The following is a 16,855-nucleotide window of genomic DNA, read 5'->3' on the forward strand; positions in this document are numbered from 1 at the left end:
AGTTAATTGGATTTGAAGAGAGGCGTTGGAGTAAATGGTGTAGAGCAATTTATTTTAGTTGAGGGAGCGCAATAAAAACATAATTACTTAATCATTTCTGAATCAAAATTTGTAGCCTATTGAATATCATTGTAGAATTGGTCTATGCATAAAATGCATCTTCCAATTGCAATGTCTGCCTATGCCCACACGTATTGTCACAAGAACATTTACATTTTTAATTCCCTCAAACACCAAGTTAAACTGCATGCCAATCATTTGATCTCGATCAGTTTCATGGGAATACGCATTTAGATTTTGAATGACTGTTTTGTGAGCGAATTAAAGCATACGACGTTATCAAACTATTATCCTTTCTCGTAGGCCTATTTTGTTTCGATCAAAGCATACAGTGCATTGGAGAGTATTCAGACCCTTGACTTTTTGTTGTGTTACGGCCTGATTCTAAAATGGATTAAATACATGTTTTTTCTTCATCAACCTACTCACAATACCCCATAATGACATCACAATACCCCATAATGACATCACAATACCCCATAATGACATCACAATACCCCATAATGACATCACAATACCCCATAATGACATCACAATACCCCATAATGACATCACAATACCCCAAATGACAAAGTGAAAACAGGCTTTTAGAATTTTTTTGCAAATGTAAAAAAAACAAAAACAGAAATACCTAATTTACATAAGTATTCAAACCCTTTGCTATGAGACACGAAATTGAGCACAGGTGCGTCCTGTTTCCATTGATCATCCTTGAGATGTTTCTACAACTTGATTGGAGTCCACCTGTGGTTAATTCAATTGATTTGACATGATTTGGAAGGCACACACCTGTCTATATAAGGTCCCACATATGACAGTGCATTTCAGAGCAAAAAACATTCCATGAGGTCGAAGGAATTGTCCATAGAGATCCGCGACAGGATTGTGTCGAGGCACAGATCTGGGGAAGGGTACCAAAAAAATGTCTGCAGCATTGAAGGTCCCCAAGAACACAGTGGCCTCCATCATTCTTAAATGGAAGAAGTTTGGAACCGCCAAGACTCTTCCCAGAGCTGGCTGCCTGGCCAAACTTAGCAATCGGGGGAGAAGGGCCTTCGTCAGGGAGGTGACCAAAAACCCAATGTTCACTCTAACAGAGCTCTAGAGTTTATCTGTGGAGATGGGAGAACCTTCCAGGAGTACAACCATATCTGCAGCACTTCACCAATCAGGCCTTTATGGTAGAGTGACTAGACAGAAGACACTCTTCAGTAAAAGGCACATGACAGCCCTCTTGGAGTTTGCCAAAAGGCAGCTAAAGACTCTCAGTCCATGAGAAACAAGATTCTCTGGTTTGATGAAACCAAGATTGAACTATTTGGCCTGAATGCCAAGTGTCATGTCTGGAGGAAACCTGGCACTATCCCTACAGTGAACCATGGTGGTGGTTCACGCTGTGGGGATGTTTTTCAGCGGCAGGGACTGGGAGACTAGTCAGGATCGAAAAGATGAACGGAGAAAAGTACAGAGCGCTCAGGAAGTCAGACTGGGGCAAAGGTTCACCTTCAAACAGGACAATGACCATAAGCACACAGCTTAGACAACGCAGGAGTGGGTTCGGGACAAGTCTCTGAATGTCCTTGAGTATCCCAGCCAGAGCCCTGACTTGAACATGATTAAACATCTGAAGAGACCTGAAAATAGCTGTGCAGCAACGCTCCCCATCCAACCTGACAGAGCTTGAGAGTATCTGCAGAGAAGAATGGGGGAAACTCCCCAAATACAGGTGTGTCACGCTTGTAGCGTCATACCCAAGAAGACTCAAGACCATAATCGCTGCTGAAGGTGCTTCAACAAAGTACTAATTAAAGGGTCTGAATACTTTTGCTTTTACTTTCTCATTATGGGGTATTGTTTGTCGATTGAAAGCTAACAAAATGTGGAAAACCTCAAGGGGTCTGAATACTGTCCGAATGCACTGCATATCCTGCCTTGTGCCGCGCGTTGTTGAGTTTTGGCCTCATGTAGTTATTTTTTGTACTATTCAGTTTCAGATAAGAAATGACTGAGGAGGTATATGCTACTATGTTCGGTACTGTTATGTAAAATAATAATGAATCGTGTGATCTTGTAAACGATCACCGTTGTGAGAAGTGATAATCTTCTCTTTGTAATAATAGTAACAATACAAATAAGTGATGAGTAGGACTATTAGAGGTCAAATCTTCATGAAGGTTAATGAGTGATTTGAGCCCCCTTCGATCCTCTGGTGCAGAAAGGACAGGCAGTGAATTTGGATCCTAAATCACATGGGTATGATGGTAAGGTTCATATGGTGGATCAGTATTTTTGCACATGGACAGTTGGGCGAGTTCAAGTGCGTACGACATGAACCCCAAGTCCATAAAAAAAACTGTTTTGAGGACAGCCGTTTTAGCAACCCCTGATAGAGGTTTCTGTCTTTAACGGTTCTTCTTACATCGGATTTGGCCAACTCATTTGGCCCAGAGAGAGAGAGAGAGAGAGAGAGAGAGAGAGAGAGAGAGAGAGAGAGAGAGAGAGAGAGAGAGAGAGAGAGAGAGAGAGAGAGAGAGAGAGAGAGAGAGAGAGAGAGAGAGAGAGAGAGAGAGAGAGAGAGAGAGAGAGAGAGAGAGAGAGAGAGAGGACAAGGAAGAAATCACCATTTACCTACCTATAGGCTGCTATAGTCTACACATTTATTTAGTCTGCCATTCTTCCGTTTTCATGGAATTTTTGTGGTAATTAAATAGTATTTATTTAGAATTTATCGGAATCTATTTTCCAGAAATATTTGTACCAGCTTTGTGTATTCTGTAATAGGAAAAAGTGAGGGAGTGCCACTCCCCTGCGCTACAACAGCACTACATCTCTGGTTGTAGTGCTTGACTTGCTCAGGACTCAGCGTTTTGGGTTTATGCTGAAACGACAATCTACAACTGTGTTCTGAGGTAAATTGTTCTCCGTACTGTGCTGCTCTCCTGGTAGAGCGACAGTTACCAGGCTATAGGCTGAACCTGCTGAGGAGGCTGAAAGGGACATATGACTGCATCTCAAATTACACTCTATTCCCTATGTAGTGCACTTCTATTGACCAATGCCCATATAGCTGCTCACTACATAGGGAATCAGTTGCCATTTCGGACACTGCCATAAAGTACAGCATAACACACTGCACTTAGATGGAAAACAAACATGCACACACACACACAGAGCCATACATTGTTGCTTGTGTTGGCAGATTCTGGTCGAGGGCACAGTCGGTGATGACTTCAATGGAGACATCGCCATTGATGACCTGTCCTTCCTGGACTGTGTGCTCTATAATGGTAATTAGTATACATACTTCAGCAAGACCCTTATTCCCCTGCCATAAAACATTTTTGGGACAGCTGAGGTAAGCACACCATTTTTCTTCAGGAAGATTTCCTATTGTAGTTATACCTTACCACCAGCAGGTAAAACTGTGTCCCACTCTAGATTGAGTTACAGTTTGTTGGATGTGTTGTGTGTATTTGTTTGTTTCAGGGGACCTGCCCTCAATGAGCCCCACCACCCCCTTCCCCCCGACGGAAGCCCCTACAGTCCAGCCCCACATCTGCCCAGAGGGGAAGTTTGTGTGTGGTGCGCACGGAGAGTGTGTGGACCAGAGCAGGGTGTGTGACTTTAGACATGACTGCTCCGATGGGTTGGATGAACAGCACTGTGGTGGGTAGTGACCTTGTTCCCTCAGATCATGGACCGTGTGTATATAGGATAAGGTCTTGCCTCTCCATTTAAACTTTTCAACTGTGTGTCTCAAAGGCAAATCTGCTTGATACATATGGCCCCTGGGCTGTGATTTGACCAGAATTTGATTATTGGACTCTTTCCCTTCTCTCTCTTTCTCTCCCACCCGATTTCTGTCCCTGCTGTGTACTCTCTTCATCCACAGAGAAGACAGAGACCACTAGAATTGTCTTGAATCAGAAATATAATTGTTCAGAATTTTCAAAGACCATAGGTATTGTCTAATGTTTTTGTTTGTTTGTTTGTTTGTTTGTTTGTTTGTTTGTTTGTTTGTTTGTTTGTTTGTTTGTTTGTTTGTTTGTTTGTTTGTTTGTTTGTTTGTTTGTTTGTTTGTTTGTTTGTTTGTTTGTTTGTTTGTTTGTTTGTTTGTTTGTTTGTTTGTTTTTCTTTCTTTCTTTCTTTCTTTCTTTCTTTCTTTCTTTCTTTCTTTCTTTCTTTCTTTCTTTTCTTTCTTTCTTTCTTTCTTTCTTTCTTTCTTTCTTTCTTTCTTTCTTTCTTTCTTTCTTTCTTTCTTTCTTTCTTTCTTTCTGTGTGTCCCCCAGTAAAGGAGGTATGTGATTTTGAGGGTGGTGTTGCATGTGGCTGGGAGAGGGTCAGTCCTGCTCCCTCTGTCCTTCTCCATTCATTCCGCTGGCTCCCTGACCAGGGAAACACCGTACACCTCGGAGAGCAGTACCACCGGCCAGTCATCGACCACACCCTGTGAGTCACAAACACATGCACAGACACAGGCACATACGTACACGTACAGGCACACATTCGTGCACACACACACACTAGCAACGTGCATGCCCACCTGAGGATCACTCCTTTTTAGCCATCTGAAAATCCACTTGTCACTTAAATATCACTGGATTGATGGCTTTCATTTTACTGTAGTGACTCTTAGTTTTTCCCGTTAACGTAGAGACCGCGCAAAGTTTGTAATTACCTGTCAAACACACTGGTAATGGCTGAAGTGGGCTCAGTGGAATAAATTGGCTTGTGATGCATTTACAAGAATGCCAATGCTTCGTCTGGGATTTAACGCATCGGCTCGGCAATTACATCACAAGAAAGGTAACTTTATTTTAGTTGGTGTTGATGTTTTTGTGCAATTAAAAACTATATATATATATATATATATATTTATTTATTGTTTATTTAACTAGGCAAGTCGGTTAATAAGAACAAAAGAGAGTGGGGGTTTGAACTCGCAACCTTCCGGTTACTAGTCCAACGCTCTAACCACTAGGCTACCCTGCCGCCCCGGGCTAGTAACCGAAAGGTTGGTGGATTGAATTCCCGAGCTGACAAGGTAAAAATCTGTTGCTCTGCACCTGAACAGGGCAGTTAACCCACTGTTCTTAGTCCATCATTGAAAATAAGAATTTGTTCTTAACTGACTTGCCTGGTTAAATAAAGGTAAAATAAAAAATAAAATAAAAAAATAGCCCAACGCTCTAACCACTAGGCTACCTGCCACCCCAATTGAATAAAACAATGATTTAATACAGTTGAAAGGTTTACAAAGCGCTAAAATGAAATCAACTTCTGAAAATTAACACTCGGATGAACTATCCGCCGCCATTGTTGCAGCCCCTATTACCAGCCTGTTCAACCTCTCTTTCGTATCGCCCAAGATCCCTAAAGATTGGAAAGCTGACGCGGTCATCCCCCTCGTCAAAGGGGGTGATACTCTAGACCCAAGCTGTTACAGACCTATAGCCATCCTGTCTATCTAAAGTCTTTGAAAGCCAAGTTAATAAACAGATCACTGACCATTTCGAATCCCACCGTACCTTCTCCGCTGTGCAATCCGGCTTCCGAGTCGGTCACGGGTGCACCTCAGCCACGCTCAAGGTACCATAACCGTCATCGATAAAAGACAGTACTGCAGCCGTCTTCATCGACTTGGCCAAGGCTTTCGACTCTGTCAATCACCGTATTCTTATCGGCAGACTCAATAGCCTTGGTTTTTCTAATGACTGGCTCACCTGGTTCACCAACTACTTTGCAGACAGAGTTCAGTGTGTCAAATTGGAGGGAATGTTGTCCGGACCTCTGGCAGTCTCTATGGGGGTGCCACAGGGTGAAATTCTCTGGCAGACTCTTTTCTCTGTATATATCAATGATGTCGCTCTTGCTGCGGGCGATTCCCTGATCCACCTCTACGCAGACGACACCATTCTGTATACTTATGGCCCTTCCTTGGACACTGTGCTAACTAACCTTCAAATGAGCTTCAATGCAATACAACACTCCTTCTGTGGCCTCCAACTGCTCTTAAACACTAGTAAAACTAAATGCATGCTTTTCAACCGTTCGCTGCCCGCACCCACCTGCCCGACTAGCATCACCACCCTGGACGGTTCCGACCTAGAATATGTGGACAACTATAAATACCTAGGTGTCTGGTTAGACTGTAAACTTTCCTTCCAGAATCATATTAAACATCTCCAATCCAAAATTAAATCTAGAATCGGCTTTCTATATCGCAACAAAGCCTCCTTCACTCATGCCGCCAAACTTACCCTAGTAAAACTGACTATCCTACCGATCCTCGACTTCGGTGACGTCATCTACAAAATATCTTCCAATACTCTACTCAGCAAACTGGATGCAGTCTATCACAGTGCCATCCATTTTGTTACCAAATCACCTTATACCACCCATCACTGTGACCTGTATGCTATTGTCGCCTGGCCCTCACTACAGACCCACTGGCTCCAGGTCATCTATAAGTCTATGCTAGGTAAAGCTCCGCCTTATCGCAGTTCACTGGTCACGATAACAACACCCACCCATAGCACACGTTCTAGCAGGTATATCTCACTGATCATCCCCAAAGCCAACACCTCATTTGGCCGCCTTTCTTTCCAGTTCTCTGCTGCCAGTGACTGAAACAAATTTCAAAAATCACTGAAGTTGGAGACTTCTTTCCATCACCAACTTTAAACATCAACTTTCTGAGCAGCTAACCGATTGCTGCAGCTGTACATAGTCCATCTGTAAATATCCCACCAAATCCACCTACCTCATATTGTTTTTATTTTATCAACTTTTCTGCTCTTTTCATAATCATCATCTGCTCATTTATCACTCCAGTGTTAATCCGCTAAATTGTAATTATTTTTCGCTCCTATGGCCTATTTATTGCCTTACCTCCTCATGCCTTTTGCCCACACTGTATATAGACTTTCTTTTTTGTCTCTATGTCATTGGCTTGTTTATTGTTTACTCCATGTGTAACTCTGTGTTGTTGTCTGTGTCACACTGCTTTGCTTTATCTTGGCCAGGTCGCAGTTGTAAATGAGAACTAGCCTGACTGGTTAAATAAAAGGTGAAATAAATAAAACTGTCTAATCTTGCAGACAATGTAAAGTATGTATAGATGGGTGTCATCTAGAGCCAAGAGTTTAGATTTTTAAATGCGTGGGTATCCTTCTCTTGACACACTTGTTGAATTATGCATGACAATGTGACAACAGTAATTAATGAGGCAGTCTAGACACGGCAGGTGAGCGCAGGTAGGCCTAGACACGGCAGGTGAGCGCAGGTAGGCCTAGACACGGCAGGTGAGCGCAGGTAGGCCTAGACACGGCAGGTGGGCGCAGGTAGGCCTAGACACGGCAGGTGAGCGCAGGTAGGCCTAGACACGGCAGGTGAGGTAGGCGCAGGCAGGTGAGGCCTAGACACGGCAGGTGAGCGCAGGCAGGTAGGCCTAGACACGGCAGGTGAGCGCAGGTAGGCCTAGACACGGCAGGTGAGCGCAGGTAGGCCTAGACACGGCAGGTGAGCGCAGGTAGGCCTAGACACGGCAGGTGAGCGCAGGTAGGCCTAGACACGGCAGGTGAGCGCAGGTAGGCCTAGACACGGCAGGTGAGCGCAGGTAGGCCTAGACACGGCAGGTGAGCGCAGGTAGGCCTAGACACGGCAGGTGAGCGCAGGTAGGCCTAGACACGGCAGGTGTGTTGTGGTTGCAGCCCTGTTCCACCAATTTATATGAATTTATTCATGTGGGACATTCACCCAGTGTATATATGCAAATGAGGCACATACTTTATTTTATCACAAAATATATTTAAAAAAATACCTGATATACTAAGGAAATGTAAAGAAAGATATATATTTTACAATAACAATATTGATTACCATTTCTACACACACACACCGGGGTCAAAAACGCCATCACAGCCCTCTGAGACATCCTCTGAAACTGAGTAATGATGTTTCAGATGGTTACCTGTCTGGGCTATGATTGCCTATCTGAGGGGTTGACAGTGAGAGCAGAAATCAACTCCTCCACTCTATTACTGTCATTTCCTGTCCTTTCCTCTTGTAGTAAGTGGGCCAGAGTACAGGTGCAATCATCCCTCTTCCCTCCCTTCCTCCTCCATCTTTCCCTCACTCCTGCTGCAGTCCTTTACTCTTCAGTAACAGACGATCACTAAGCTCCGGCAGCCGTGGAAGTGAGAGGGGGAACTGGTCTTCTCCAAGCCCAAGGGGAGCCTCTCCTCTCTTGGGTAGGAAGGGTGGAGAGGCATGGTATCCAGGGGCTGTGAGCTTATGGAGATGGATGAAAGCAGTCAAGCGAATCGCAGCCCTCTGCTCTATTCTCCCATGGTTGTAAAGGATGACTGTGATTGACAATCTGTAGGGGCCTGGGTCTAGTACAGGGAGAGATAGATGAGTTTCAGTGACCTGCCTCTGCCTCTGTGGGCGGACACTCTATGTGTGGGGTGGGAGACGATGGAGGACTTGTCGGGCGTGGAGAGCGTGTACTTGAGCTGAGCGGGAAAAGACGAGGATGCCGTCGAGGTAGACGAACACAAACCGGTTCAAAATGTCACGGAGAACGTTATTAACCAGGGCCTGGAACAAAGCAGGAGCCTTGGTCAGACCAAATGGCATCACCAGGTATATGTAGCGTCTGCTAGCCATGTTGAAGGCTATCTTCCACTCCAGGGGCAGAGTCCGTAAGGTACAGAATGGCAGGCAGGCTCAGGGTCAGGATGGGAAGAATGGTCAAAACCGGAAGAACTAGAAAACAGGGACTAAAGAGTTGTTCAGCTTGACGAGACAAGACAATCTGGCAACAGACAAACAGGAAGCACAGGTATAAATGCACAGGGGAACATGGGTGACACCTGGAGGGGGGTAGAGACAAGCACAAGACAGGTGAAACAGATCAGGGTGTGACAATTACAGTGTATTTGTTCTTACCCAACCCTATTTCCCATAAACGAATACTTTCTACAGTTTATATTCATTATCATATATATTGCACTTTAAGGTAATTGTCTTTCATGGTGATCTCTATTTATTGTCTCCGTTTGTTGTGTGTGTCTGAACCCCGGCTATAGCCTTAAATAGAATTGCCTCATGGTGACAAATAAAGTTGTTTGAATTCAATTGAATTGTGTTAATAATGTGAACCTCTAACCTCCCCTCTTCTTGTCTCTACACTAGTGGCAGTCCAGAGGGTTGGTACATGTATGCAGACAGCTCCAACGGTGGTTACGGCCACATCACCGACCTGCAGACCCCCGTCATATCCTCCACTGGACCACAGTGCACCTTGGGATTCTGGTATCACATGAGCGGCTTCACTGTGGGAACCCTGCAGGTGAATGAATCCCATAGTCTCTTAGATATATCACCAAGAAAAGAGAAAATAAGAAGTGTTGTGTTGTTTCCGTGAAAAAAATATATACATGGTATTCATAGGAAACAAGGGTCTAAATAGACTGAGAATATGTTTTATCTTAAAAACAATGCAACAAAAAAATGGCACTTAATCTAAATGAAAAAGCCTTTGTTTTTTTATGGCAGGCTTTAATTTTCTTTCTTTCTAATTTTTTACATAAGCTTAAACGTATTTTGTTCTCAGTCTCTCAAAAGTACTTTGCACCACAATATACCATATGGTGAATAAAATACGGCCAATGGCCATGAATGTTTTTAAAAACTATATTTTTTTTTTATCACAAAGCTGTGGTACAATTGAGATTTTCTTACTGTATTTCACAGGTGTTGTTGAAGTATGGAAATGTCACCCATGAAGTGTGGTCCCAGACTGGTAACCAAGGCAACAAATGGAGACGTGGAGAAGTGTTTCTCGGAATCGACCATGACTTCCAGGTCTGTCAATCATCTTGTCTTGGAGAGAACCAAGTCCATAAATCCACCTGTCACAGGTCTTGTGGAGTGTCCACTAAATGACTAAAATATAAAACGGTTTTGTTTTGTGGACTTTTTTTGGAGGGGGGGCATTTGCAATTCATGCTTGACTGTTACACTAAGAGCATTTCGACTCACACGGCCACAGATGAATTCTCTTTACAGAGTCAAACAATCAATCACATTTATTTTATAAAGCCCTTTTTTTTTACATCAGCAGTTGCCACAAAGTGCTTTACAGATACCGGGCCTAAACCCCAAAGAGCAAGCAAAGCAAATGCAAAAGCACAGTGGCCAGGAAAATCTCCCTAGACAGAAGCTATCCAGGAAGAAACTGCATGCTATCCAATGGCTGAGTTCACCCTACCAGAAACAAGACAAAGAACTGACATCAACAGTGAAATAGCAATTTTAGCAACACATCCCCTGACCTTTACTGATGTCCATTAACCTTTGTCAACCGGGCCCAGTCAGATCAGCCATTCAGATAGAGCAATCAGTGTGTCCTTTAGCACTGAAGCTGTGTGTTCAAGAGCAGCTTTCTTCCCATCAGAGCTTCAGTGCCCTTTCTCTCTCCCACAAAGCACTTAATCAGCCCAGGTCCTCTCTCTCATGTGAAATACAGGTAACTGTCCAAATAAAGGAAACACCAACTTAAAGTGTCTTAAAGGCGTTGGGCCACCACGAGCCACCAAAACAGCTTCAATACGTCTTGGAATAGATTCTACAAGTGTCTGGAACTCTATTGGAGGGATGCGACACCATTAGTCCATGAGGAATTCCATAATTTGGTGTTTTGTTGATGGTGGTGAAAAACACTGTCTTAGTTGTCTCTCTAGAATCTCCCATAAGTGTTCATACACACACCCTTAAAACCGCCTATGCTCCTTTGAGACCACTCTTTTAACGTCGCTGAGATCTCTTCTTCTAGCCACGGTAGCCAAAATAATAGGCAACTGTGCATTTTATACATGACCCTAAGCATGATGGGATGTTAATTGCTTAATTAACTCAGAAAACCTCACCTGTGTGGAAACACCTGCTTTCAATATACTTTGTGTCGCTCATTTACTCAAGTGTTTCCTTTATTTTGGCAGTTACTTGTACATGACTCAGCAATTTGAAGGATGAGCTACTTGTGTAGTACACAGTTGGTGATTTTGGGCTAGATCCTAAGTGGAGCCTTATTCTTTATAGTTCTTTTGACCAGGTACCATTTGGGATGCCCTGGTATGTTGGGTTTAATTGTGTTTATGTCATGTTTAGCCTTTCTTACCAGGATTATAGTGAAGATGGCTGAGAACGAGACTAATGACATGTTATTGTGAATTTGCTAGTTTATTTTGTTGATTTATAAGTAGTTGGGTATTACTTCAAGCATTGAAAGACTTGGCCAGATGGCTTACTTCAATCCTGTCTGTCATTTAGGTAATCTTCCAGGCCAAGCGGGGGATCAGCTACATGGGAGATGTGGTGGTGGATGACGTGACCTTCCAGAACTGCACCCCTCCCCTCAGCCCAGAGCAGCCGTGTGGGCCTGAGGAGTACACCTGCTCCAATGGATACTGCATCCCAGAGGACAACCTGTGTGACTTCCTCAACCACTGTGGAGATGGCTCCGACGAGGACCCTTACATCTGCAGTGAGTGGGAGTCCCTTCGCCTGCCCGTTTGATAATAATTAATTAAAGAACAGTGTTATTTACAGCAGCTTTTGTTGAATTTTGTGTGATTTATTTAGATGTATTTATTTTTTATTTAACCAGGTAGGCCAGTTGAGAACAAGTTTTCATTTACAACTGTGACCTGGCCAAGATAAGGCAAAGCAGTGCGACAAAAACAACAACACAGAGTTACACATAAACAAACGTACAGTCAATAACACAATAGAAAAATCTACAGTTGAAGTCATTTTTCAACCACACCACAAATGTATTGTTAACAAACTATAATTTTGGCAAGTCGGTTAGGACATCTACTTCGTGCATGACACAAGTTATTTTTCCAACAATTGTTTAACAGAAAGATTATTTCACTTATAATTCACTGTATCACAATTCCAGTGGGTCAGAAGTTGACATACACTAAGTTGACTGTGCCTTTAAACAGTTTGGAAAATTCCCGAAAATTATGTCATGGCTTTAGAAGCTTCTGATAGCCTAATTGACATCATTTAAGTCAATTGGAGGTGTACCTGTGGATGTATTTCAATGCCATACCTTCAAACTCAGTGCCTCTTTACTTGACATCATGGGAAAATCAAAAGAAATCAGCCAAGACCTCAGAAAAAAATTGTAGACTTCCACAAGTCTGGTTCATCATTGGGATCAATTTCTAAAATGCTTGAAGGTACCACGTTCATCTGTACAAACAATAGTACGCAAGTATAAACACCATGGGGCCACACAGCCGTAATACTGCTCAGGAAGGAGATGCGTTCTGTCTCCTAGAGATTAACTTACTTTTGTGCGAAAAGTACAAATCAATCCCAGAACAACAGCAAAGGTCCTTGTGAAGATGCTGGAGGAAGCAGGTACGAAAGTATCTATATCCACAGTAAAACGAGTCCTATATCGACATAGAAATAGAACTGTTTGGACATAATGACCATTTGTTATGTTTGGAGGAAAAAGGGGGAGGCTTGCAAGCTGAAGAACACAATCCCAACCGCGAAGCACGGGGGTGGCAGCATCATGTTGTGGGGGTCCTTTGCTGCAGGAGGGACTGGTGCACTTCACAAAATAGATGACATCGTGAGGGAGGAGAAGGATGTGGATATATTGAAGCAACATCAAGACATCAGTCAGGAAGTTAAAGCTTGGTCACAAATTGTTCTTCCAAATGGACAATGACCCCAAGCATACTTCTAAAGTTGTGGCAAAATGGCTTAAGGACAACAAAGTTAAGGTATTGGAGTTGCCATCACAAAGCCCTGACCTCAATCCTATAGAATATTTGTGGGCATAACTGAAAAAGTGTGAGCGAGCAAGGAGGCCTACAAACCTGACTCAGTTACACCAGCTCTGTCAGGAGGAATGGGCCAAAATTCACCCAACTTATTGTGGGAGGCTTGTGGAAGGCTTAAGTTAAACAATTTAAAGGCAATGCTACCAAATACTAATTGAGTGTATGATGAAAGAAATAAAGGCTGAAATAAATCATTCACTCTTATTATTCTGACATTTCACATTCTTAAAATAAAGTGGTGATCCTAACTGACCTAAAACAGGGAATCTTTACTAGGATTAAATGTCTGGAATTGTGAAAAACTGAGTTTAAATGTATTTGGCTATGGTGTATGTAAACTTCCGACTTCAACTGTATGTACAGTGTGTGCAAATGTAGAAGAGTAGGGAGGTAAGGCAATAAATAGGCCATTACTGTGGTGGCAATGGTGTTTTTTATTAATTGTACAATCTAATGTAACATTCAACCTTAAAATGAGTAACACATCCATGGCCACATTATGTAAATATGAATGTCTTGTTTTGTAATCATATCTTCTCAATTGCTGTAATTATCTGTGCAGAATCTCGAATTACATTAATCACTTGCACCATGTAGCCTACTTTTCTAATGTATTCTCAACTGCAATCCCAGTCGTTTGGTTCTGCTATTAGATGAAGCACAGTGACAGCACATTAATCTGTTGTATAAATGAACAAAATAGCCGACATTGTACTCCCATTTGAAATTCGCTGTGCTTTTAAATCAATGAAAGCACGGCGGTAAACATTTCGGTGACGACTAAACCAAACAATCTGACATGGTTTTTCCATTGGAGTTTGGTTGTGCTATTAGATTAGTCTCCAGTTGCATCCCACAATGTATCCAAAGCAACGGCATACACTGCTCTTGCCTGGGTCGGGTTTGCGAGACTGCTTTTACACAGTTAAAAGTATAGTGATAAATTGTCATAACTTTAGGCTGTTTTTTGAGTGGGTGAATATACAGTGAGCTCAAAGTATTTGGAAAGTGCTTTTTTTGTTGTTGTTTGGCCTCTGTACTCCAGCGCTTTGGGTTTGAAATGATACAACGACTATGAGGTCAAAGTGCAGACTGTCAGCTTTCATTTGAGCGGTAGCGGGTACGCGAGTAAAATCTCTCGGAGGCCAAGCCAGTTTAAAAAAAAGAGGCATATTTACAACCTTTGTTGTGATAACTGCGGCGTTCGCTCTGTAACCCGCTTGTTCGCACGCCACCGTGATCTACAATAAGGCCGTTACGACAACAACAAAAAAGACAACGGTCACACTGTGGAGGAATAAACTCAACTATACATGCGTTTGTTTCATCACAAAACTGGAGAGCAACATCTGCCAGTTGAAGTCCACAAACCAAATAGTGCATGTTACAAACAGTTCTATAATCTGCAGCATGGTCAAGTACGTTAATGTTTTGGACAGTTTGCTAAACAACTACTGGTTTACAACCACAGAGTTACTCGCACGTCAGCACAAAGACAACAGGGGAACTGCCTCCGCTATTCCAGCACCGTTTCAGCTTAAACATTTAAACGTCATCAAATTAACGAGGCTATATATGCTTAGTTTAATACACTGAAAACAAACCTATAGACACCTTAAACTATTTAGTCCAATCAATGTTGCTTAAAATCATGTGGCTGTCCTTGATACTGATTTCTGTCTGTGCGTGTGTGTACAAATAAAACTTTTTTTTTTTACTCACCCTACTTGTAGACTAGTTGAATGCCAATGCCATCCTCCTCTTTCATGTTGGCACAACTGTCTATGGCTCTGTCATACAGTACACTTTTAGTTTTGGTTGTCATAGGCTACCTAGCTAAAATGCTTGCTAGCCTAACTTCCTCACATGGGCAACAATTTACCAGGTATGTTAGCTAGCTAGTTAGCGTGCGCTTACTAGGCAACGTCTAGGCTACATATTGAATTTCAATTGTTTCAGGTTAGTGGCACAATATATTAATTTATGGTCAGATCAGAATCGCCATCAAAGTCATTGGCCTGTACAGGGAATTAAGTCAAAACCACAAGTCCAAATCTCCATCTCAATCTTCATTATTGGATTAGGAAAGTGCTGCTGCAGGACATCAACACAAAGCAGACCAGAAACAGACAGGTTTTTCGGAAAATGTTGTTTTGCTTCGGAAATGATTTGATTGGTTTGAAGCCATATCCAAACTGGCCTCCCTTGGGGGGCGTTTTGTTGCATCAGGACAACCCACAGTTGAGCTCAGGTCCACGCTGATTGGCTAATTCTTTCAAAATGTCTTTATCATGGGAGGCCAAATGCTTGCTGACATCAATCAATCAATTTGCTACGGCGGCAACATGTTATACTCTTTTGGTCACCATAGTACCCTCCAAGCTCGTCATCAAGCTCGAGACCCTGGGTCTCGACCCCGCCCTGTGCAACTGGGTACTGGACTTCCTGACGGGCCGCCCCCAGGTGGTGAGGGTAGGCAACAACATCTCCTCCCCGCTGATCCTCAACACGGGGGCCCCACAAGGGTGCGTTCTGAGCCCTCTCCTGTACTCCCTGTTCACCCACGACTGCGCGGCCACGCACGCATCCAACTCAATCGTCAAGTTTGCGGACGACACAACAGTGGTAGGCTTGATTACCAACAACGACGAGACGGCCTACAGGGAGGAGGTGAGGGCCCTCGGAGTGTGGTGTCAGGAAAATAACCTCACACTCAACGTCAACAAAACTAAGGAGATGATTGTGGACTTCAGGAAACAGCAGAGGGAACACCCCCCTATCCACATCGATGGAACAGTAGTGGAGAGCGTAGCAAGTTTTAAGTTCCTCGGCATACACATCACAGACAAACTGAATTGGTCCACTCACACTGACAGCGTCGTGAAGAAGGCGCAGCAGCGCCTCTTCAACCTCAGGAGGCTGAAGAAATTCGGCTTGTCACCAAAAGCACTCACAAACTTCTACAGATGCACAATCGAGAGCAACCTGGCGGGCTGTATCACCGCCTGGTACGGCAACTGCTCCGCCCTCAACCGTAAGGCTTTCCAGAGGGTAGTGAGGTCTGCACAACGGATCACCGGGGGCAAACTACCTGCCCTCCAGGACACCTACACCACCCGATGTTACAGGAAGGCCATAAAGATCATCAAGGACATCAACCACCCGAGCCACTGCCTGTTCACCCCGCTATCATCCAGGTCAGTACAGGTGCATCAAAGCTGGGACCGAGAGACTGAAAAACAGCTTATATCTCAAGGCCATCAGACTGTTAAACAGCCACCACTAACATTGAGTGGCTGCTGCCAACACACTGTCATTGACACTGACCCAACTCCAGCCACTTTAATAATGGGAATTGATGGGAAATGATGTAAATATATCACTAGCCACTTTAAACAATGCTACCTTATATAATGTTACTTACCCTACATTATTCATCTCATATGCATACGTATATACTGTACTCTATATCATCGAGTGCATCCTTATGTAATACATGTATCACTAGCCACTTTAACTATGCCACTTTGTTTACTTTGTCTACATACTCATCTCATATGTATATACTGTACTCGATACCATCTACTGTATGCTGCCCTGTACCATCACTCATTCATATATCCTTATGTACATATTCTTTATCCCCTTACACTGTGTATAAGACAGTAGTTTTGGAATTGTTAGTTAGATTACTTGTTGGTTATCACTGCATTGTCGGAACTAGAAGCACAAGCATTTCGCTACACTCTCATTAACATCTGCTAACCATGTGTATGTGACAAATACAATTTGATTTGATTTTGATTTGATTTGGTCCAGTCAGCATCAGATAGATGGGCTACACATACTGGGACAGAGGGGCACTGTTTCCCTCGCTTGGATGATTTCTCCTGTGAGAATCAGCCACTTACGAATTGAAA

General features: G+C 43.2%; 1 protein-coding gene across 1 annotated transcript in view; it reads left to right on the forward strand.

The window, feature by feature from the left end:
• Window positions 1–16,855, forward strand: part of malrd1 (MAM and LDL receptor class A domain containing 1) — a 123,381-nt gene that overhangs the window by 39,519 nt on the left and 67,007 nt on the right. The window contains exons 11-16 of the mRNA XM_046356187.1: window positions 3,260–3,347; window positions 3,547–3,726; window positions 4,350–4,509; window positions 9,259–9,415; window positions 9,820–9,930; window positions 11,398–11,611. Of these exons, the coding sequence (XP_046212143.1) occupies window positions 3,260–3,347; window positions 3,547–3,726; window positions 4,350–4,509; window positions 9,259–9,415; window positions 9,820–9,930; window positions 11,398–11,611 (910 nt within the window). The remainder of the gene's footprint in view (window positions 1–3,259; window positions 3,348–3,546; window positions 3,727–4,349; window positions 4,510–9,258; window positions 9,416–9,819; window positions 9,931–11,397; window positions 11,612–16,855) is intronic.

This window comes from Oncorhynchus gorbuscha, linkage group LG07, assembly GCF_021184085.1.
Source record: "Oncorhynchus gorbuscha isolate QuinsamMale2020 ecotype Even-year linkage group LG07, OgorEven_v1.0, whole genome shotgun sequence".
Classification (NCBI taxonomy): domain Eukaryota; kingdom Metazoa; phylum Chordata; class Actinopteri; order Salmoniformes; family Salmonidae; genus Oncorhynchus; species Oncorhynchus gorbuscha.